At 45.6% G+C, this 23939-nt stretch overlaps 1 protein-coding gene across 3 annotated transcripts in view; it reads right to left on the bottom strand.

Moving 5' to 3' along the window:
- The window catches only part of LOC140489166 (protein FAM227A-like), a 136146-nt gene that overhangs the window by 47098 nt on the left and 65109 nt on the right, over positions 1-23939 (bottom strand). For all 3 annotated transcript variants that reach the window (XM_072588405.1, XM_072588406.1, XM_072588404.1), the window contains exons 13-16: positions 21095-21165; positions 19100-19256; positions 14502-14604; positions 4154-4208 (exon numbers count right to left, since the gene is read on the bottom strand). In XM_072588405.1, coding sequence (XP_072444506.1) covers positions 4199-4208; positions 14502-14604; positions 19100-19256; positions 21095-21165 — 341 coding nt within the window. In that variant the 3' untranslated portion in view covers positions 4154-4198. The remainder of the gene's footprint in view (positions 1-4153; positions 4209-14501; positions 14605-19099; positions 19257-21094; positions 21166-23939) is intronic.

The following is a 23939-nucleotide window of genomic DNA, read 5'->3' as shown; positions in this document are numbered from 1 at the left end:
CACCCTGATATACCCGACAGCCCTCACTGTAACATCCTGACAGACCCGACAGTCCTCACTGTAACACCCTGATATACCCGACAGTCCTCACTGTAACACTGATATACCCGACAGTCCTCACTGTAACACCCTGATATACCCGACAGTCCTCACTGTAACACCCTGATATACCCGACAGACCTCATTGTAACATCCTGATATACCCGACAGCCCTCACTGTAACATCCTGATATACCCGACAGTCCTCACTGTAACACCCTGATATACCCGACAGTCCTCACTGTAACACCCTGATATACCCGACAGCCCTCACTGTAACACCCTGATATACCCGACACCCCACACTGTAACACCCTGATATACCCGACAGCCCTCACTGTAACACCCTGATATACCCGACAGCCCTCACTGTAACACCCTGATATACCCGACACCCCACACTGTAACACCCTGATATACCCGACAGCCCTCACTGTAACACCCTGATATACCCGACAGTCCTCACTGTAACACCCTGAAATACCCGACAGCCCTCACTGTAACACCCTGATATACCCGACACCCACACTGTAACACCCTGATATACCCGACAGCCCTCACTGTAACACCCTGATATACCCGACAGCCCTCACTGTAACACCCTGATATACCCGACAGCCCTCACTGTAACACCCTGATATACCCGACAGCCCTCACTGTAACACCCTGATATACCCGACAGTCCTCACTGTAACACCCTGATATAACCGACAGCCCTCACTGTAACACCCTGATATACCCGACAGTCCTCACTGTAACACCCTGATATACCCGACAGCCCTCACTGTAACATCCTGATATACCCGACAGCCTTCACTGTAACACCCTGATACACCTCACACTCCTCACTGTAACATCCTGATATACCCGACAGCCCTCACTGTAACACCCTGATATACCCGACAGCCCTCACTGTAACACCCTGATATACCCGACAGCCCTCACTGTAACACCCTGATATACCCGACAGTCCTCACTGTAACACCCTGATATACCCGACAGCCCTCACTGTAACATCCTGATATACCCGACAGCCCTCACTGTAACACCCTGATATACCCGACGGCCCTCACTGTAACACCCTGATATACCCGACAGCCCTCACTGTAACATCCTGATATACCCGACAGTCCTCACTGTAACACCCTGATATACCCGACAGTCCTCACTGTAACACCCTGATATACCCGACAGCCCTCACTGTAACATCCTGACAGACCCGACAGTCCTCACTGTAACACCCTGATATACCCGACAGTCCTCACTGTAACACCCTGATATACCCGACAGCCCTCACTGTAACACCCTGATATACCCGACAGCCCTCACTGTAACACCCTGATATACCCGACAGCCCTCACTGTAACACCCTGATATACCCGACAGCCCTCACTGTAACACCCTGATATACCCGACAGCCCTCACTGTAACACCCTGATATACCCGACAGCCCTCACTGTAACATCCTGATATACCCGACAGCCCTCACTGTAACATCCTGATATACCCCACACCCCTCACTGTAACATCCTGATATACCCGACAGCCCGCACTGTAACACCCTGATATACCCGACAGCCCTCACTGTAACACCCTGATATACCCGACAGCCCTCACTGTAACACCCTGATATACCCCACACCCCTCACTGTAACATCCTGATATACCCGACAGCCCGCACTGTAACACCCTGATATACCCGACAGCCCTCACTGTAACACCCTGATATACCCGACAGCCCTCACTGTAACACCCTGATATACCCGACAGCCATCAGTGTAACATCCTGATATACCCGACAGCCCTCACTGTAACATCCTGATATACCCGACAGCCCTCACTGTAACACCCTGATATACCCGACAGTCCTCACTGTAACACCCTGATATACCCGACAGCCATCAGTGTAACATCCTGATATACCCGACAGACCTCACTGTAACATCCTGATATACCCGACAGCCCTCACTGTAACACCCTGATATACCCGACAGCCCTCACTGTAACATCCTGATATACCCGACAGTCCTCAGTGTAACACCCTGATATACCCGACAGTCCTCACTGTAACACCCTGATATACCCGACAGCTCTCACTGTAACACCCTGATATACCCGACAGTCCTCACTGTAACACCCTGATATACCCGACAGCCCTCACTGTAACATCCTGATATACCCGACAGCCCTCACTGTAACATCCTGATATACCCGACAGCCCTGACTGTAACACCCTGATATACCCGACAGTCCTCACTGTAACACCCTGATATACCCGACAGCCCTCACTGTAACATCCTGATATACCCGACAGCCCTGACTGTAACACCCTGATATACCCGACAGTCCTCACTGTAACACCCTGATATACCCGACAGTCCTCACTGTAACACCCTGATATACCCGACAGCCCTCACTGTAACATCCTGATATACCCGACAGTCCTCACTGTAACACCCTGATATACCCGACAGTCCTCACTGTAACACCCTGATATACCCGACAGCCTTCACTGTAACATCCTGATATACCCGACAGCCCTCACTGTAACATCCTGACAGACCCGACAGTCCTCACTGTAACACCCTGATATACCCGACAGTCCTCACTGTAACATCCTGATATACCCGACAGCCCTCACTGTAACACCCTGATATACCCGACAGACCTCATTGTAACATCCTGATACACCCGACAGCCCTCACTGTAACACCCTGATATACCCGACAGACCGCACTGTGACATCCTGAAATACTCTGCACCTCTCACCATAAAACCCTAATATACTCCGCACTCCTCACTGTAATATTCTGATATACCCCACACCTCTCAAAGTAATACTATGATATATCCCACATTGCTCAATGTAACGCTCTGATATACCCCAGACCCAACACCGTAACATCCTGATATACCCCACACCCCTCACTGTCACGCTCTGAAATACCCCACACCCCTCACTGTAACGCTTTGATGTACCCCACACCCCTCACTGTAACGCTTTGATGTACCCCACACCCCTCACTGTAACGCTCTGATATACCCCACACCCCTCACCTTAACATCCTGATATACCCCCCACCTCTCACTGTAATACTGTGATATATTCCCCACTCCACACTGTAAAATCCTGATAGACCCCACACCTGTATCTGTAATACTGTGCTATATTCCCCACTCCACACTGTTAAGTCCTGATGTACCCCACACGTCTCACTGTAATACTGTGATATATCCCACAGTCCTTATTGTAACGCTCTGATGTACCCCACAACCCTCACCTTAACATCCTGATATACACCCAGCTCTCACTGTCATACTGTGATATATTCCCCACTCCACACTGTTACATCCTGATATATCCCACACCTCTCACTGTAATACTGTGATATATCCCACACTCCTCACTGTAACATCCTGATATATCCCACACCCCTCACTGCAAAATCCTGATATATCCCACACCCCTCACTGCAAAATCCTGATATACCCCTCACCTCTCACTATAATACTGTGATATATCCCACACTGTGATGTAACATCCTGATGTATCCCACACCCTTCACTGTAAAATCTTGATATACACCCACCTCTCACTGTAATACTGTGATATATTCCCCACTCCACACTGTAACATCCTGATATACCCCACACCGCCCACTGTAATACTGTGATATATCCCACACCCCTTACTGTATCATCCTGATATACCCCCCACCTCTCACTGTAATACTGTGATATATTCCGTAACCCTCTGATATATCCGACGGCCCTCACTGTAACATCCTGATATACCCCACACTCCTCACTGTGAAGTCCTCTACACCTACCCTACACCTCTCTCATATCACATGGCTCTATGTAACACCGATATATCTCACGGCTTTCAATGTCATGTTAACTCCACAAACATACATACACACTCTCTCTCTCCCCCCCCCCACTCACACACACACACCCTCAATACAAATGCAGCAGTGATCCCTGATCCTGCAAAATACATTGTTCCCATTCTCTGCAATGTATCAGTTCCTGCACCGTGTTACATTAAATCTCTTCATTTGCCATATTAATTCTACAGTAAGTTGCTAGCCCATGGTCATGTCCTACTCACTGTGAGTCGTGGAACCTGGCCTGCTGTTTGATGCTGCTGTTATAGCTACTGTATCCTGTAAGGAAGTAGGGATGAATGTAGAATCATCGAAATAATACAGCACAGAACGTTTTAATTGATCCATCTTGCCTATGTTAACCCAAAGACACCCAGATGCCTTTTCTAACCCCATCTTCCTGCACATGTCCCACAACTGTGATACTTTTAGCACTTAAAAGTGCAGATTGAGGTATTTTAAAAATGATTTTAGGGTTTCTGTCACCACTACCAGCTCAGGCAGTGAATTCCAGACACCCACCATCCTCTGTGTAAAAACGCTTTTTTTCACATCCCCTCTAATCCTTCTGCCACTTAGCTTGAATCTATGGTCCCTGTTTTTTTTACTCTCTGCCAAGGGAAACAGGTTCCTCCTGTTTACTCTATCTCTACCCCTTACAATTTTGCATATCTCAATCATGATGTGGAGATGCCGGTGTTGGACTGGGGTGAACAAAGTTAAAACTCACACAACACCAGGTCATGGTCCAACAGGTTTATTTGGATTTACATAATTTATGTAATTTATATAACTTACATAATAAAATTTACATAATAAAAATGGACTGTAACTTGGTGTTGTGTGATTTTTAATTTTTTCCAAGGAAAGTGCCCCAACCTCTCCAATCATTTCATAGCTATAATTCTTCAGCTCTGGCAACATCATCTGTTTTTATTCAATATTCTGAGGACCTAGGTTTGACTCCGACTATAGCAGATAATAGATTTTGAATTTAATTTTAAAAATCTGGAATTAAAATCCAATGACCATGTCATTGTCAATTGTTGGAAAAACCCATCTGGCTCACTAATGTTCCTTGGGGATTGCAAACAGCCAACCTGTGACTCCAGACCAAATGCAAAGTACTTGACTCTTAACTGCCCTCTGAAATGGCCAAGCAAGGCAGTCAGGTGAAGGGCAGTTAGGGATGGGTAACAAGTTCCCAGCCAAGGGTGGCACAGTGATTCGCACTGCTGCCTCACAGCGCCAGGGACCCAGTTTCGATTCCCGCCTCTGGCAACTGACTGTGTGGAGTTTGCACATTCTCCTTGTGTCTGCGTGGGTTTCCTCCAGGTGCTCCGGTTTCCTCCCAAAATCCATAGACATACAGGTTAGGTGAACTGGACATACTAAATTGCCCAAAGTGTCCCGGGATGTGCAGGCTAGATGGGTTAACTATGATTTACGGAGATAGGGTAGGGGTGGGATGCTCTTTGGAGGGTTGGTGTTGATTTGATGGGCTGAATGTCCTGCTGCCACACTGTAAGGATTGTATGATTCTAAGTACGTTCACGTCCCATGAATGAATAAAACAGAAAGTAAGCTCTTACTGGCAAGGACACCCAAGCCTCTTTGTATACCTACACTTTCTAACTTCTCACCTTTGAAGAAATAGTCAGCTCATCTGTTTCTCTTTCCAAAGTGGATAACCTCACGTTTTTCCACACGGCATCCTATCCTGCATGGTCTTGCCCATCACCAAGCTTGTCCAAATCTACATGAAAATATTTTACACCTGCCTCACAATATACATTCCTGCTTAGCTTTTTATCATCTGCAAAATTAGGAATATCATGTTTGGTCGCCACTTTCAGATTATAGATATATTGTGAACATCTGGAGCCCAAGTACTGATCCACATTGTCCCCCACTATCACAGCTTTCCAAACTGAAAAATGACCTATTTATTCCTACACTCTTTTTCCATGTGTTAACTGATCATTCATCCATGCTGTATGTTACCTCTGACCCCATGTGTTTTATCTTTGCTTCCCAACCTCTTGTGGGGGACGTTATCAAAAGCCTTCTGAAAACCCAAATACTGTCTACTGTCTCCCCTTTATCAATTTTATTAGTAACATCCTTAAAAATCCCAGCAGGTTAATCAAACACAATTTTCCATTCAAACTCCAAGCTGACTATACCCCATGAGATCATTTTTAGTCAAGTGTCTGTTTATCCAGTCCTTGATGAGTGATTCTAGCACTTTCCCTCCTACTGACTTCTGGCTGATGGGTCTTTTTATCTTGCTCATTTCCTAAATAATGGGCTGGTGTTTGAAAGATTCCAATCTGCAGGATTTATGGAATTTTGGAAGATGATTACCAATACATCAATTATACCCATAACTCCCTCCTTTAACACTCTATCATATTCTGGCATTCTCCTAATTTTCAGCCCAATTAATTTCTCCAGTACAACCCTCTTCCTTATACAAATTACTTTCAACTCTTCAGACTCCCAAGGCATTGGACCTCTAGTTCTGGGATGTGTCTGGTAACTTCCTCAGTGAAAACAGCCTCAATATAATCATTTAGCCTCTCTGCCATTTCTCAATTTCCCATCATAAATTCTCTTGACTATGATTTTAGTGGACCCACATGTATCCTAACCAAACATCACCTTTAATAAAACCAACCTGTAGAAACGTCTATGTCCATTTTGATAATTTTTTGCTAGATTGCATTTATATTATATTATTCCTTTCTTTATCAGTACCTTTGCTGTATTCTAAAATCTTCCCAATCCTGAGATTTATTAGTATTTCTGGCCACATTGTAAGTCTTTTCTTTTGATCATATACAATCCTTAACTTGTCTTGTCAACCCCAGTTGACTGCCCTTTTTGAGTTTTTGCACTGTAGATATGTATAGTTGCTGTATGTCATGTAATACCTACTTTAGAACTGTTCATTGCCTTTGTAGTCATGCCTTTTCACGGTATTTTCTCAATCTACATCAGCCAAGTTGTGCCTCGTGTTTTCATAATTTCCCTTATTCAAAGTTTCAGATTGTTTCAGATTGAACAACTTATTTGTAAACATGATGTTCTTTGAAGATATAACAAGCAATGTGAATAATGGGAATCCTGTCGATATAATATAATTTGTCTTCCAGAAGACATCTGATAAGGTGCCACATAAAAAGAAAATGCACAAAGTAAGATCATATGGGATTAGGGGTCATTTATTAGCTTGGGTAAAGAATTAGCTAAATAACAGAAAGTAGAGAATCAGGAATAAATTGATTTTTTTTCCTTGTTGGTAAAATGTAACTAGTGGGGTGTCACAGGGTTCAGTACACAGGCCCCAAATATTTTAAATCTCTATTCATGATTTGGAAGCAGGGATAGAATATACTATAACTAGATTTGCAGATGAGACTAAAATAGGTGGGAAGGTAAGTTGCAATGAAGAAATAAGAAATTCACAAATGGGTATGGATCGGTGAATTGGCTGAAATTTGGCAGATGAAGTTTAACGTGGATAAATGTGAGGTTATCCATTTTGGTTGGAGGCATATAAATGCAATTTATTATCTAAATGGAGAGAAACTTCAAAATGCTTCAGTGTGGAGAGACCTGGGTGTCCTTGTTCATGAATCGCAGAAAATGAGTGTACAGGTACAGCAAGTAATAAGGAAGGCAAATGGAATTTTGGTATTTATTACTAAAGGAGTTGAGGATAAAAGTAGGGAAGTGTTGCTGAAACTGTACAAAGCATTAGTGAGACCTCATCTGCATACGGTTTTGGTCCCCTTGAGGGATTTCGTTGCATTGGAGACCGTTCAGAGGAGGTTCACAAGATTGATCCCAGAGATCAGATTTGTCTTATGAAGACAGATTTAGCAGTTTAGAAAAATGAGAGGAGATGTAATTGAGGTATATAAGATGCTAAAAACATGGAAAGGATGCTCCTTATCCAGGGCAATCTAGAATGAGAGGTCAGTTTTAGGATAAGGGGTGGCAGATTTAAAACACATGAGAAATTACTTCTCTCAAAAGGTCATGAGTCTGTGGCATTCATTACTCCAGAGTGTGGTGGATGCTGGGACAGTGAATAAATTTAAGGAGGAGATGGTAATCAGTAATGATTTAAGAGTTATTGAGAGGAAGCAGAAAGGTGGCGTTGAGGCTGAGATGAAATCAGCTATGTTTGTATCAAATAGCAAAGCAGGCTCAAGAAGCTGAATTCCATATTCCTGCTCCTAGTTCTTAAGATTTTATTAAAATTCTATCAAATTGTGGTCAACTAAAGATTCTTTTACAACAGGATTAATTTTCCCTTTTTATTATGTAGTACTAGATCTATGTAGCCTGTCCACTCGTTGGCTGCTCAACACACTGTTCTAGAAAATCATTCCTAATGCAATTCACAAACTTGTCATGTACAATTTTAGCACTCAGTTGGTTTACTCAGTCTTTATGCAGATTGTAGCCACACGTGATCTCCATGTTCCACATGCTACCAGTTTCTCTCGTTCCCTGATTAATACCTACTCCATACCACTACTGCCTTCTGGTGGTCTGAAAATAATCTCAACCGATCTCTGCTGCCCCTTGTTTTTTTTTCAATTCTACCCAAACAGATTCCCGCACATTGTTTTTTCCCATCTGAGATCCTCCTTTCAAATGTACTGATCCCATCCCTTTTTATTAGCTCAACTCCAGCTCCTTTTCCTTCTTGTCTGTCCTTCTGAAGGATATCCTTGAATATTCAGTTCCCAGTCCTAGGAACCATAAACCCATGTTTTCATAATGGCAATCAGATCATACTCCTGTATCACTATTTGTGCCTTTGGATCATCTGTCTTGCAGTGAATCCTGTCTGCCTTCAGGTAGAGTGCCCTTAACATTGTCTTTTTGACATTATTCTTCATGCTCAGCCTGCTCAATGCTGGGCTTTGTTTCTCTAGTTTCCCTGCAGCTTTTTCTACTTCTGGTTACCAGCTAAACTTCCTTCCAATTTGGGATATGCCACAGGTTCCCAACTCCTGATAAACTATTTTAAGCCAACTCCTGTAGCACTAGTAAATCTCCCTGAGAAGGCATCAACCTCAGTCCAGTTCAGGTGCAAACTGCCTAGTTTGTACTTGTACAAAACCTCAAAAAAAACCTGATGCCCTCACTGAAACACCAGTTCTCCAGCCATGTATCCAATTAGTTGATCCTCTTGCTGTTATGCTTGCTTGGCACTAGGAGCAATCCTGAGATTACTGCTTGAGGTTGTGCTTTTTAATTTGCTTCCTAATTCCCTATCTCCTCCCTATTCCCACCCATGTCGTTGGTACCAATGTGGACTACAGCGTCTGGCTGACCCCTCTCCTAGAAAGAAGTCCTGCAGCTGCTCTGTGACATCTGGCACCAGAGGGACGACACACCATCCTGGAGTCATTGTACTGTCACAGAAATGCCTGTCTGATCTCCTAACTATAGAACTCCTCATTGTCATTGCTCTTGCATTCTTCTTCCTTCTCTCCTGTACAGGTGCATCCCCCTGTGGTTGGGGCTTGGCTCCAGCTGCACTTCCCTGAGAAACAATTGCCAGTTTCTAAAGTGGACTATTGATTACCAAGTGCAATCGATTCAAGGGCCTCCTGAACTATCTGCCTGGATTTCTTAGACTGCCTGGGAATCACCCATTCCCTCCCTGCCTCTTGCCTCTAATCCATGATGTAGGTAAAAACAAGGACTGCAGATGCTGGAAACCAGATTCTAGATTAGAGTAGTGCTGGAAAAGCACAGCAGGTCAGGGAGCATCCGAGGAGCAGGAAAATCGACGTTTCGGGCAAAAGCTATTCCTGATGAATCTATTCCTGCTGAAGGGCTTTTGCCCGAAACGTCGATTTTCCTGCTCCTCGGATGCTGCCTGACCTGCTGTGTTTTTCCAGCACCACTCTAATCTAGACTCTAATCTATGATGTGTCCACCTCTCTGTAGATGGTATTCCACATTAACTTGTAACTACCATGTGATTGCACATTTCACTTGTGTTTTCTTGAAGTTAACCATTTCGTAAATTGCGAAGATTTATGCCATCCATTTGAAATTATATCCTGTACCTGCAACCACAAGAAATGCAAAACTTGCGCCCACACCTCCCCCCTTACTTCCCTCCAAGGTCTCAAGGGATCCTTCCGTATCCGCCACAAATTCACCTGCACCTCCACACACATCATTTACTGCCTTTCTCCTAGAAGATGCAAGGGTACATGATGTCTCTGATCGTGTTTTCCGGGTCCTTAAGGGGGAGGGGGAGCAGCCTGAAGTCGTGGTCCATATTGGCACCAATGACATAGGTAGGAGGAGTGCTGAGGATGTTAGACAGGCTTTTAGGGAGCTAGGTTGGAAGCTCAGAGTTAGAACGAACAGAGTTGTTGTCTCTGGTTTGTTACCCGTGCCACGTGATAGAGAGTCGAGGAATAGGGAGAGAGAACAGTTAAATGCGTGGCTACAGGGATGGTGTAGGAGGGAGGGATTTCGGTACTTGGATAACTGGGGTTCTTTCTGGGGAAGGTGGTACCTCTATAAACAGGATGGTCTGCACCTGAACCTGAGGGGCACCAGTATCCTTGGGGGGAGGTTTGCTAGTGCTCTTGGGGGGGGGGTTTAAACTAACTCTGCAGGGGCATGGGAATCCAGACTGTAGCTTTAGGGTGCAGGACCTGGAGTGTAGGGAGGTTAGGAATATGGCATCAATCTTAAAGGAGGGTGCATGTAAACAGAAGAGTGGCTTGAAGTGTGTATACTTTAATGCCAGAAGTATACGAAATAAGGTAGGTGAACTCGCAGCGTGGGTTGGTACCTGGGACTTCGATGTTGTGGCTATTACGGAGACGTGGCTAGATCAGGGACAGGATTGGCTGTTGCAGGTTCCAGGGTTTAAATGTTTTAGTAGGGTCAGAGGTGGGGGTAAAAGAGGGGGGGGTGTGGCTTTGCTTGTCAAAGATAGTATTACAGCGGTGGAAAGGAAGATGGACGAAGATTTGCCATCTGAGGTAGTTTGGGTTGAGGTTAGGAATAGGAGAGGTGAGGTCACCCTGTTAGGAGTCTTTTACAGGCCTCCTAATAGTCCTAGAATCGTTGAAGAAAGGATTGCGAGGATGATTCAGGAGAAGAGTGACAGTAATAGGGTGATTGTTATGGGAGACTTTAACTTTCCTGATATTGATTGGGAAAGCTATAGCTCAAGTTCGTTAGATGGGTCAGTGTTTGTGCAATGTGTGCAGGAGAGTTTCCTGACACAATATGTAGATAAGCCAACAAGAGGTGAGGCCATACTGGATTTGGTTCTGGGTAACGAACCAGGCCAGGTATTAGAACTAGAGGTAGGTGAGCACTTTGGGGACAGTGACCACAATTCGGTGATTTTTACTCTAGTGATGGAGAGGGATAAGTGTGTACTACAGGGCAAGAGTTATAGCTGGGGGCAGGGAAATTATGATGCGTTGAGGCATGATTTAGGATGTGTGGATTGGAAAAGTAGATTCCAAGGCAAGAGCGTAATTGATATGTGGAACTTGTTCAAGGAGCAACTATTGAGTGTCCTTGATAAGTACGTACCTATCAGGCAGGGAGGAAAGGGTCGTGTGAGGGAGCTGTGGTTTAATAAGGAGTTGGAATCCCTTGTTAAATGGAAGAGGGCGGCCTTTGTAAAGTTGAGGCGTGAAGGTTCAATAGGGGCGATTGAGAGTTATAAGGTAGCCCGGAAGGACCTGAAGAGAGAGCTAAGAGCAGCAAGGAGGGGACATGAAAGGTCCTTAGTGGGTAGGATTAGGGAAAACACTAAGGCTTTCTATAGGTATGTTAGGAATAAAAGAATGACTAGGGAAGGAATAGGTCCAATCAAGGATAGTAATGGGAAGTTGCGTGTGGAGGCTGAAGAGATTGGGGAGGCGCTGAATGAATACTTTTCGTCAGTATTCACTCAGGAACAGGACATTGTTGTCGATATGAATACTGAGGCACGAATAAGTAGAATGGATGGCTTTGAGATATGGAGAGAAGAGGTGTTGGAAATTCTGGCAAGGGTGAAAATAGATAAGTCCCCTGGGCCTGATGGCATTTATCCTAGGATTCTCTGGGAAGCAAGGGAGGAGATTGCAGAGCCATTGGCCTTGATTTTTGTGTCCTCTTTGTCGACAGGAGTAGTGCCAGAGGACTGGAGGCTAGCAAACATGGTTCCCTTGTTCAAGAAGGGGAGTAGGGATAATCCTAGTAACTATAGGCCAGTGAGTCTCACTTCTGTTGTGGGCAAAGTCTTAGAGAGAATTGTAAGGGATAGGATTTATGCACATCTGGATAAGAATGATGTGATCAAGGATAGTCAGCATGGTTTTGTGAAGGGCAGGTCGTGCCTCACAAACCTTATTGAATTCTTTGAGAAGGTGACTAAGGAGGTAGATGAGGGGAAAGCGGTAGATGTGGTATATATGGATTTTAGTAAGGCGTTTGATAAGGTCCCCCATGGTAGGCTACTGCAGAAAATACAGAGATATGGCATTGAGGGTGAGTTGGAGGTTTGGATTAGGAATTGGCTCTCTGGAAGAAGACAGAGGGTAGTAGTTGATGGCAAAGGTTCATCTTGGAGTGCCGTCACTAGCGGTGTTCCGCAAGGATCTGTTTTGGGACCATTGCTGTTTGTCATTTTTATAAATGACCTGGAGGAAGGGTTAGAAGGTTGGGTGAGCAAGTTTGCGGATGATACGAAAGTCGGAGGAGTTGTAGACAGTGAGGAAGGATATGGCAGGTTACAGCGGGATATAGAGAAGCTGCAGAGCTGGGCAGAAAGGTGGCAAATGGAGTTCAATGTAGCTAAGTGTGAAGTGATTCACTTTGGTAAGAGTAATAAAAAGATGGATTACTGGGCTAATGGTAGACTACTTGGTAGTGTGGAAGAGCAGAGGGATCTTGGTGTCCATGTACACAGATCTCTGAAAGTTGCCACCCAGGTAAATAGTGCAGTGAAGAAGGCATATGGCGTACTGGCTTTTATTGGTAGAGGAATTGAGTTCCGGAGTCCTGAGGTCATGCTGCAGTTGTATAAGACTCTGGTGCGGCCGCATCTGGAATATTGTGTGCAGTTTTGGTCGCCATACTATAGGAAGGATGTGGAGGCACTGGAACGGGTGCAGAGGAAGTTTACCAGGATGTTGCCTGGTATGGTAGGAAGATCCTATGAGGAAAGGCTGAGGCACTTGGGGTTGTTTTCATTGGAGAAAAGAAGGTTTAGGGGTGATTTGATAGAAGTGTACAAGATGATTAGGAGGTTAGATAGGGTTGACAGTGAGAACCTTTTTCCACGTATGGAGTCAGCTATTACAAGGGGGCATAGCTTTAAATTAAGGGGGGGTAGATATAGGACTGATGTTAGGGGTAGGTTCTTCACTCAGCGAGTCGTAAGTTCATGGAATGCCCTGCCAGTAGCAGTAGTGGACTCTCCCTCTTTATGGGTATTTAAGCGGGCATTGGATAGGTATATGGAGGATAGTGGGCTAGTGTAGGTTAGGTGGGCTTTGATCGGCGCAACATCGAGGGCCGAAGGGCCTGTACTGCGCTGTATTCTTCTATGTTCTATGTTCTAAGATCCTATCCTGTACCAAGGGCCAACTCATTAATCCATAACAACAGAAGTGCTCATCTTAATACTGGCCTTTGGGTGTTCCACTACATATGACTCTCCAGTCAGTTGGCACCACTATTTTGCCAAGAGCTTTTCAGGATTGGCAATATCAACTGGGAGTCATAGAATCCCTACGGTGTGGAAGCAGGCCATTCAGCTCACAGTGACCCTCAGAAGAGCACCCAACCCAGATCCAACCCAACCTCCTACCCTATAATCCTGCATTTCTCATGCACATCCATGGCCAATCCACCTAACCTGCATATCTTTGGAAGAAACCAAAGCATTAGGAGGAAACCCATACAAACACAGGGAGAATGTGCATCCTCTGCACAGAAGGTCGCTCAAAGGGTGGAATCGAACCCGAGTCCCTGGTGCTGTGAGGCAGCAGGGCTAACCACTGAGCCACTGTGTTGGGTATTGGCAATGATCAGATTCTGTGAGTGAATGAATAAAGAAGTCAGAGGACAGAAGAAACCTCCATCCCAACAGACTTGCTCACTTGTCAAGCTGCCCCTGATACTCTGACAAGCTGAAACTTTAACGAATGTTTCCAGAACATTTCTAAGAGCTGCTTGTTTTGAGTGAGATATGTAATAATAAAACCAGTACGGAGTTAAACCTTTCCCTGGAGCCGAGGAGAATTTGGGAGCTGCAAGACATCAGTACAGCGTCTAGGGATAGATGGAATGAATGATAAAACTCTCATTAATTAACAGTTAGATTGCTGAACATATGTTGGAACAAAACATTTCAGAAAGGTCCATTGAGCAGTGCTTGGTTAGGTTTACTGTGGTCTGTGAGGAGGTGTAGCATGATGTAGGAGAGTGGGTAGCTGTTCTGTCACTGGCAGGATGCCCACTCAGATACCAGCTGATGGACTCTGGTGCTCAGTACATCGCGTCACTCACCTCTTGTGCTGCTGATGCAACAATTTCTGTTTCATCTCTTTCAGCTTCAGCAGGTTCTGAAACCCTGCTTTAATCACATCACGGTATGTGGGAGTATCATCTGTAAATCCACCAGTTAGGGAAAAGGCAGGGAGAAAACTGTAAAGTTGTATTCTTTATGTGTCACAGGCTACTCTTTGGCTCACCCTGGCAAAACAGCTCAGCAATTACGGTTTGATACTGTTGGTGACACATGACTGATTCTTTGCTTCCTCTGTTGATCTCACAATCCAAGGCCATTAACAAAGTGAGGGAAAGGGAGAGACATTTGCGAGAAGAGGATCATAGATGGGAGAAGACACAAACATGGACCATGAAAGAGAAAATATGTGTAGAATAGATGGCCAACCCACAGGAGAGAGGGCCCTGCTAGGAGAAATTTTGGGTTGAGAACTTACTAGCCCAGACTGGCAAAGCTAGAACATTAGTAATAGGGGAGGACATATCCTGACATCCTGTACACCCCTCTACACAGCCAGGCTGTTTTAGCCCTGACTGGGATGGGTATATGCATCTCTAAGTGACAGAAATGTGAAGGAGTAGGACTTTACTCATGATCCCTGGTGTGATGAATCAGTTTCTTTAACAAGGTTATGGTGTCCTTAGTTTCTTTTATACAGAGGTCGTAAAAGACACAGACTCCTAAAAAATCTAAGTTGATGGGTTTTAGGGCCAGTTTGATGAGAGCTAACAGATACTGCCTCAAGCAACAGGCTTTCAAATTAAAAAAAAATCACTTGTACAACAAAAGGGGAGTGGCCAGTTCTCCCAGCTCAGCTTTTCTTTGGTTTGGTTTGGTTTTTAGTAATAGCGTGGGAAAAGCTGCAGGTTATTGCTCATCTCTCTCTGATTTATCTCCTGTAAGACCCATTCCTGATGAAGGGCTTATGCTCAAAACTTCGACTCCTGCTTGCTTCTCGGATGCTGCCTGACCTGCTGTGTTTGTCGAACACCACACTCTCGACTATAAGACTCTGTGTTTGATTTTACCTTTTGTGCCAGAGGGTGAATGTTGCAAGTATCGGGAACAGCATCATTAAGTTGGGATAATCTGTTGGATTTTCAGATAGGTTAAGTTATTCTGTATTCTGTTCTCGTTTGTGTTCCTTCAGTAATCTTGTAAATAAATTCTGGTTAGTTTAAGACTAAGTGGTTTGACCAGCTGTACCTCTTCTGGAATTATCCATGTTACACTTAAAACAACTACAAAGTTAGGGTCTGGGCTACTTTCTTGAAATGTTTTGTGGGGTCAGGCCTGGTCCATAGTACAGGAAAACACAGGAAATTGGATGAGGAGGTAATTACCTCATAATGGAAACAACCAGAATTTCCTTCACGAGAGGGACCCAACATCCCCTTCCTAACCACAGGCCCCTCCCCTCCCCATTCCCAGCCCAGAGCCAACAAAACCCCAGGAACCTGGTTGCAGTGTGACATTGGAAGGAGGGGTAATGAGGGTATGTGTGCCACCCCAATTTTCATACTGGCTGGTAAAGAGCAGGATCCTCTTTTTGCACGGCCAATGAAACTTCTCAAAGTTTTAAAGAAAGCTGGGAAGGTTTCTGCTACTGCTGTGATAGTACATCCTCCTCCTCATGGTGTTTCACTAACCTTGGAATGTGGTTCACTCCAGCAAAACACTGCAGAGATTATCCTTCATGAACCTCATCAATGAGTGTTCCTCTAGAGGTCGGTTCTTGAGTATCAAGGGTTACAGAGAGAAAGCGGTTGAGAAACTTATCAGCCGTGATTGAATAGTGGAACAGATTCAATGGGCTGAATGGCCTAATTTCTGCTCCTATGTTTTGTAGTCTTATGCTCTTAAGTGTGTTTACCTAATCATCTCCTAGTCATTGTGGGTGGCACAGTGGTCAGCACTGCTGCCTCACAGCACAAGAGACCTGGGTTCAATTCCCGCCTCAGGCAACTGACTGTGTGGAGTTCGCACATTCTCCGTCTGTCTGCGTGGGTTTCCTCCGGATGCTCCAGTTTCCTCCCACAATCCAAAAATGTGCAGGTTAGGTGAATTGGCCATGCTAAATTGCCCGTAGTGTTAGGTGAAGATAAATGTAGGGGAATGGGTCTGGGTGGGTTGCACTTCGGCGGGTCGGTGTGGGCTTGTTGAGCCGAAGGGCCTGTTTCCACACCGTAAGTAATCTAAACTCATATCCACCTAAACTTTAACACATTGGCTCAGATTTTTCACTTGCCAGGACTCTCTGCTGCTCAGACAGTTGCTACTCTAGTGTAACTGTGAGTTGTGAATGGGGAACCAACTGGAGCAGACTCTGAAGGAATTGCCTGGGAAAGTGCAGGTTTCACTGAGTGGTTGTCTCTATCTGTAAGCCTCTGAAAGTTTCCATTTAAATCCGAGAATTTGGAGACTTCCAATGAAGTTAAATAATTAGTTACTCAAATAAAGTTAGTCTATCAACTACATTTAACTATTAGCTACTGTATATCTTTAGGGTTAATCACCAAGTGATGTCATACATTCCTCACACACCCCCAATTACACTTCCCCCAGTCTCTGACCTAACAGCCCACCTGCCATCTCCATGAGACCAAAACCCCTCTCCCCCATGAACTGATTTTCACTCCCCGCGCACCACGCCCCCCCCCCCCCCACCCCAGCTCCACATTGGACCTCTGATTCCTACCCTCCCCCACTGTCAGACTGTACCTGATCACCACCCCCCAAACTGCCCTTCTGCTGAAACCAAGTAGAGACCAGACACTATCCCCACCCTCAACCCAAGTCCCCTGCTGTCAGGCCCAACACCAAAGTCCTGCTCCTCCACCCCACCCCACCCCACCCTGCTGGACTTTATTTGTCCTACACAGCCCAAACTACCTTGAACACTGTATCACTTACATGGTCCTCTTGTCACCTGGCATCCTGCCCACTTGGCATTCTACCCACCTACTACCCAAACTCCTTCTCATCTGGCTTCCTACCCTGGCACTGCCCCCTCTCCCTCCACACCCCCAGCTGTATCCAGCTTACCCGGCCGGTAGACCCGAATGCATCCAACACTCTTCCCTCCCAGAATCCTAACATCACTCTTACTTCATGTACTATTGTTTGACTGCTGCTGTCAAAGTGGCTGTCAGAACCTTTAAATGTCAGAATGTGGCTGCTGATGACTGAAAAGTAGGGATTGGGGAGGTCTGCCTGAAACTCTGACAGTTCTGTGTTGTGAAAGAATGGGTAGAGTGGGAAGTATGGCTCCATGTTCTGGCAGAGCCCTGAACAGAATCTCCTTTCAGAAGTGTTAAGCTCCCTTGCTTTGGAAAAAGGAGGGGCTGGAGTAGGAATCTGCATGAGTCTGTCACTCCTTGGAAAATCCAATCCACTGTCTCATTCCCTTCCTGGATGCCCCTAAATTTGTAACTATTCACCTCTTTGTATTTTCAATAATATAATACGTTTTCAGAGGGTGATCTCATGTTCTACCATTTGTCCCTCCATTGAATCTGGGAAAAGTATCTCAAACTAATTTTATTTTTCAATGCTCAAGTTTCTTCGTCCTTGAATTTTACTTTTGAATGTTTTTCTCAATGACACATTTGTCATTGTTCCCCTAATTTCAGAATGACTCTTTACTTCAGAAGCCAGGCCAAGTAATATTTCCTTTCTGATTGGTGTAATGCCCATGAATACAAGGTCTCCTTCCATCTCAGCCCATCGCAAATAATTCAAGTCTCTTACAATTTTAATTCCACTGTTAACACAAGTACATACTTCTTCCCTTGACTTACAGTTCAACTTCAGGCTCCTCACGTTTGTTCAGTAATGTTACAATCCTAGTGTGGCGAATATGTTCATAATTGACCATGTTCCCAAGGCATTATAGCTTCAACCTAATTTAGACCTATATGTTCCAGCGTTAAGATATTATTTCTCATTAGATAATTAATTTCTACTGCCTTTCCTAAGTGTTCTGATTGTTTGTATATCTGGGAGTATTTTATTGTCAATCTTAATCTGTGCCAGAAATGTTTGATCCGTCTCAACTGTTCCACTTTAATCAGTAGCCTCTGCTTTTAGTCCTCTATTCTCGTATTGCATCCCTTTGCTCCCATATCCATCTTCTCCAGCCATGGCCACCATCTGTGTTGAAACAACATTCGCAGTGTTTTCCTTGGCTGTCCTGCGATTATAATGGAGCTATGGAATTTAGACAGATTCCCTACAGTGTGGAAATAGGACTTTCGGCCCAACAAGTCCACACCGGCCCTCTGAAGAGTAACTCACCTAGACTCATTTCCCTCTGACTAATGCACCTAACACTATGGATAATTTAGCACGGCCAATTCATCTCACCTGCACATCTTTTGAACTGTGGGAGGAAACAAGAGCACATGGAGGTCACCCACGCAGACACTGGGAGAACGTGCAAACTCCACACAGAGAGTCGCCCGAGGCTGAAATTGAACCTGGTCCCTGCTAACCACTGAGCCACCGGGCCACCCCAAATTATATTTGAAAGTTACAGAAATGAAGAATTTCCCCTCTATTGGTTGCTGTGAAGAATAGAAACAGCTAGAAGGATATGGTGGTAAATATTGTATCTCTGTTCTTGTGACATAAAGGTTTTCTCCAGCTTGTGGTTCAAGGTTTAACTGTTGGAGAAAGTTCAGAACCAGAGGACTAAGGCCAAACAAATTAAATAAATTCTTCGCACACTTTGGCCCAGGGCCCACGAAATGGGACTGTGGAGAGAAAGCATTAAAAACAGGTGAGGCTTTCTGTCAGGACCTTCCTTTATCATCTCCTGTTGACAATATCACCTCCCACTGACTGATTCATCATTATCAACTCCCAAGTGATCAATGTGACAGTATGACATCCCACTGACCGGTCCGTCGGTATCACCTCCCACTGACCGGTCCGTCGGTATCACCTCCCACTGACCGGTCCGTCGGTGTCACCTCCCACTGACCGGTCCGTCGGTATCACCTCCCACTGACCGGTCCATCGGTGTCACCTCCCACTGACCGGTCCGTCGGTGTCACCTCCCACTGACCGGTCCGTCGGTGTCACCTCCCACTGACCGGTCCGTCGGTGTCACCTCCCACTGACCGGTCCGTCGGTATCACCTCCCACTTTCTGGTCCTTCAGTATTACCTGCCACTGCCTGGTCCGTCAGTGTCACCTTCCCCGATTGGTCCGTCATTCTAACTGAAATAGATAACCATTGACCGGTCTGTCAGTGTCGTCTCCATCTGAGTGATCTGTCAATATCTCCTCCCACATCGATAAGGTGTCACATAAAAGGTGATTTTTTTTGGCTAATGTATCAGTATGGAGAGACGATTTCTTAACACACAGAAATTGGGGTGGGGGGTGGTTTCAGCTTGAAATGACATATCTAGTGGTATGCCTCAAGGATCAGCCCCAGGGTTCAAGTATTTACTGTCTACAGTAATGACTTGGTAAAGGGACACAAAATAAATCCAAATTTGTTGAGAATATGAAAACAGGTTGGACGGCATATTGTGATGAGGACGCAAGGGACCTGCAAGGGGATAAAGATAGGTTGGGTGAGTGGGCAAAATGTAGCTGATGGAGTTTAATGTAGGAAAGTGTGAGTTCATGCACTTTGGTAGGAGGAAGAGTAGGTGGGAGGTGAGGGAGTGAGGGTGTGTTTGAGCAATGTATGAAGATACTGTGGCTTTAAGAGGTGTACTTTATCCTTTTTATAATGAAGAAAGGTTAAGACTGAGGTGACAATCTGTCTGCTCCAAAGGCAATAAAGTAAACTGCTTGTGAGGTCTTGTTTTTTTTAAAAAGTTAGAACAATAGAAGCAGCCTGATGGGTGGGCTCAAACTCTGACAGGATTTTTTTGTTTAGTTTAAGTTTTCAGGAGCAGTTGCTGGGATCATGAAGCTCTTAATCCCCTCTCTGTTACAGCTAAAATCTGAGGTTCACTTCCTGCTGTTAAAATTGCATGTGAGAAACTCTAGTTCACTGAATTTTCCAAGGGTGTGCTTATGGGATGTTACTGTACTGGAACAGTTAATTAGTAATAGTCAATATTGAAATTATTTTGTTAAAGAGATCAATAGTTACAGTTAAGCCAATTATTTTATTTTTATTTTGTCTGTATTTTAACAATAGTGTATGAATAAAGCATGTTTTGGTTCAAGCCCAGTAGTTTGACCAATCGAACTGCATCGAGAACACAATGCCTTACACTTGCCTTTAAAATAAGTTGGGGTCTGGAACTACCTTCTTAATATATTTTGAGGGGGGTGGGGTTGGTCTGGTCCACAGCAGAATGTGGGAGGTAAGGCTGGGTTTGAGGAAGATGAGTGTAGGGTGTGAAGGTTGGCGTGAGGCAGTGAGGAAGGGAAGTGAGAGTGGACTTGAGGGAGTGAAGATGGAAGGTGAGCATGGGTTAGAGGGTGTTGGCGGACGGGTGGGTTTTGCAATATTCGTCCTGGCTGGATTGGGAACTGAAAGGAAGTGGTTGCTATCTGGAAACTGGTTTGAGGCCTGTTACACATTGAGTGTGAGTACTGGTCAGTGCTGACGTGTCTGTCTCACCTGTTTGTGAGATGGAATTCGAGTCAATTTTTGGGAGCTTGACATCATGCTGCTGACCGCCTGGACATTACCTATAACAGCAATGAGATGGGAACACGATGAGAGCTCAGGGTCTTATTAGTTGCCCATAAAAGACTGTCCAATAGCTGGTGCTGAGTTAAAATGAAAGCTGTGAATGCAGCATTGAACACTTGCTTAGGGAGTGACCTAACAGACTAAGCTCCTTTGGCAGGTTTATTCATACTCTGGTAAATTGTATGTGTAAAGGAGTCCATCATGATTCACATGTGGTCTTTGGTCATGGTGCAGCAGAGGGAAAGGGATCACGGTCTTGATGTTGGAGCCCAACTTGGATTATGGAGCCAATTGGCTGGAGATATCAAAGCAGATTGGTTGTATCTGTCCAATTAACAGCCAGCAGACATGGGAACTGACCAATGATAACAGGCAGTTGTGGGTCGGATCGCAGTCCTGATAACTGAGCTGCTGCTGCCATATTTAAAGGGCCCAGAAAGAGAGGATCATGGAACAGTGTTCACAGGGATACTCTTATTTGCTTCAGAGGTCCCTGGTGAGTCAGCATGGATTGCTATATCGTCAATACTCAATGGCCCAGAGCCAGAGGACTGCTAGTGGACAACGCTGGCTTTGAAATTTGCATCAAACTGCCCATGAGAGAACAGTGATACTGTGTCTGTCTGCATCTACAGCAGAAGCTGCTTCACAATGTCAAGGAGGGGAGCAAAACTGGCATTTGTCCACCACATTGACCAGGATAGAGGAAAGCAGCTGATAGGGAATTTATCAAAGAGCCCCTTGCTGAGGGTAATGGGTGTAAGGAGGCTTTCAGGAAGCTATCTATTGAAACATGGCATGCACCATTTTATTGTAAATCTGAGGCTAGTGAAGGAGACCTGGGACCTGCAGGAGTTCGTGGAACAAATGGAGAGTGTGTGTGTGTGTTTGCGTCTTTCTCTTGCTCCCTCTCTCACAGCAGTGAACACTGTGCCCCAGTGCAGATATACACACACATGCAGCAGTGAATACTGTGCCCCAGTGCAGATACACACACACACGCAGCAATGAACACACTGCCCCAGTGCAAATATACACACACACACAGCAGTGAACACTGTGCCCCACTGCAGATACACACACACATGCAGCAGTGAACACTGTGCCCCACTGCAGATACACACACACATGCAGCAGTGAACACTGTGCCCCAGTGCAGATACACACACACAGCCAGCAGTGAACACTGTGCCCCAGTGCAGATATACACACACGCAGCAGTGAATACTGTGCCCCAGTGCAGATACACACACACAGCAGTGAACACTGTGCCCCAGTGCAGATATACACACACACAGCAGTGAACACTGTGCCCCAGTGCAGATACACACACACAGCAGTGAACACTGTGCCCCAGTGCAGATACACACACATGCAGCAGTGTTAACTGCGCCCCAGTGCAGATACACACACACACACACACAGCCAGCAGTGAACACTGTGCCCCACTGCAGATACACACACACATGCAGCAGTGAACACTGTGCCCCACTGCAGATACACACACACGCAGCAGTGAACACTGTGCCCCAGTGCAGATACACACACACAGCAGTGAACACTGTGCCCCAGTGCAGATACACACACACAGCAGTGAACACTGTGCCCCAGTGCAGATATACACACACGCAGCAGTGAATACTGTGCCCCAGTGCAGATACACATACACAGCAGTGAACACTGTGCCCCAGTGCAGATATACACACACACAGCAGTGAACACTGTGCCCCAGTGCAGATACACACACACAGCAGTAAACACGGTGCCCCAGTGCAGATGCACACACACAGCAGTGAACATTGTGCCCCAATGCAGATACACACACATGCAGCAGTGTTAACTGCGCCCCAGTGCAGATACACACACACACACACAGCCAGCAGTGAACACTGTGCCCCACTGCAGATACACACACACATGCAGCAGTGAACACTATGCCCCACTGCAGATACACACACACACAGCCAGCAGTGAACACTGTGCCCCACTGCAGATACACACACACAGCCAGCAGTGAACACTGTGCCCCACTGCAGATACACACACACATGCAGCAGTGAACACTGTGCCCCACTGCAGATACACACACACAGCCAGCAGTGAACACTGTGCCCCACTGCAGATACACACACACATGCAGCAGTGAACACTGTGCCCCACTGCAGATACACACACACATGCAGCAGTGAACACTGCCCCAGTGCAGATACACACACACACAGCAATGAATACTCTGCCCCAGTGCAGATACACACACACATGCAGCAGTGACACTGTGCCCCAGTGCAGATACACACACACAGCAGTGACACTGTGCCCCAGTGCAGATACACACACACAGCAGTGACACTGTGCCCCAGTGCAGATACACACACACATGCAGCAGTGAACACTGTGCCCCAGTGCAGATACACACACACACTGCAGCAGTGAACACTGTGCCCCAATGCAGATACACACACATGCAGCAGTGTTAACTGCGCCCCAGTGCAGATACACACACACACACACGCAGCAGTGAACACTGTGCCCCACTGCAGATACACACACACAGCAGTGAACACTGTGGACCAGGGCAGATTTTGTTTAACAGTGGTTCCTATATTGATTCACAGGGCGAAACATTCTCTCCAAATCCACTTGAACAAGAGCTCTCAGGAGCTTCTCTGCTACAATCAAGTTGCTTCTTTATTTTTCCAAACCCCTGTTGCTATAAGGACAGCCTGTTCAACCTTTCCTCATGAGAGAACCTTCCTCTCCACTCCATATA

This window comes from Chiloscyllium punctatum, chromosome 18 (genome assembly GCF_047496795.1).
Source record: "Chiloscyllium punctatum isolate Juve2018m chromosome 18, sChiPun1.3, whole genome shotgun sequence".
NCBI lineage: Eukaryota > Metazoa > Chordata > Chondrichthyes > Orectolobiformes > Hemiscylliidae > Chiloscyllium > Chiloscyllium punctatum.
The sequence above is the reverse complement of the archived record's forward strand: the minus strand, read 5'-3'. Positions and strand labels throughout refer to the sequence as shown.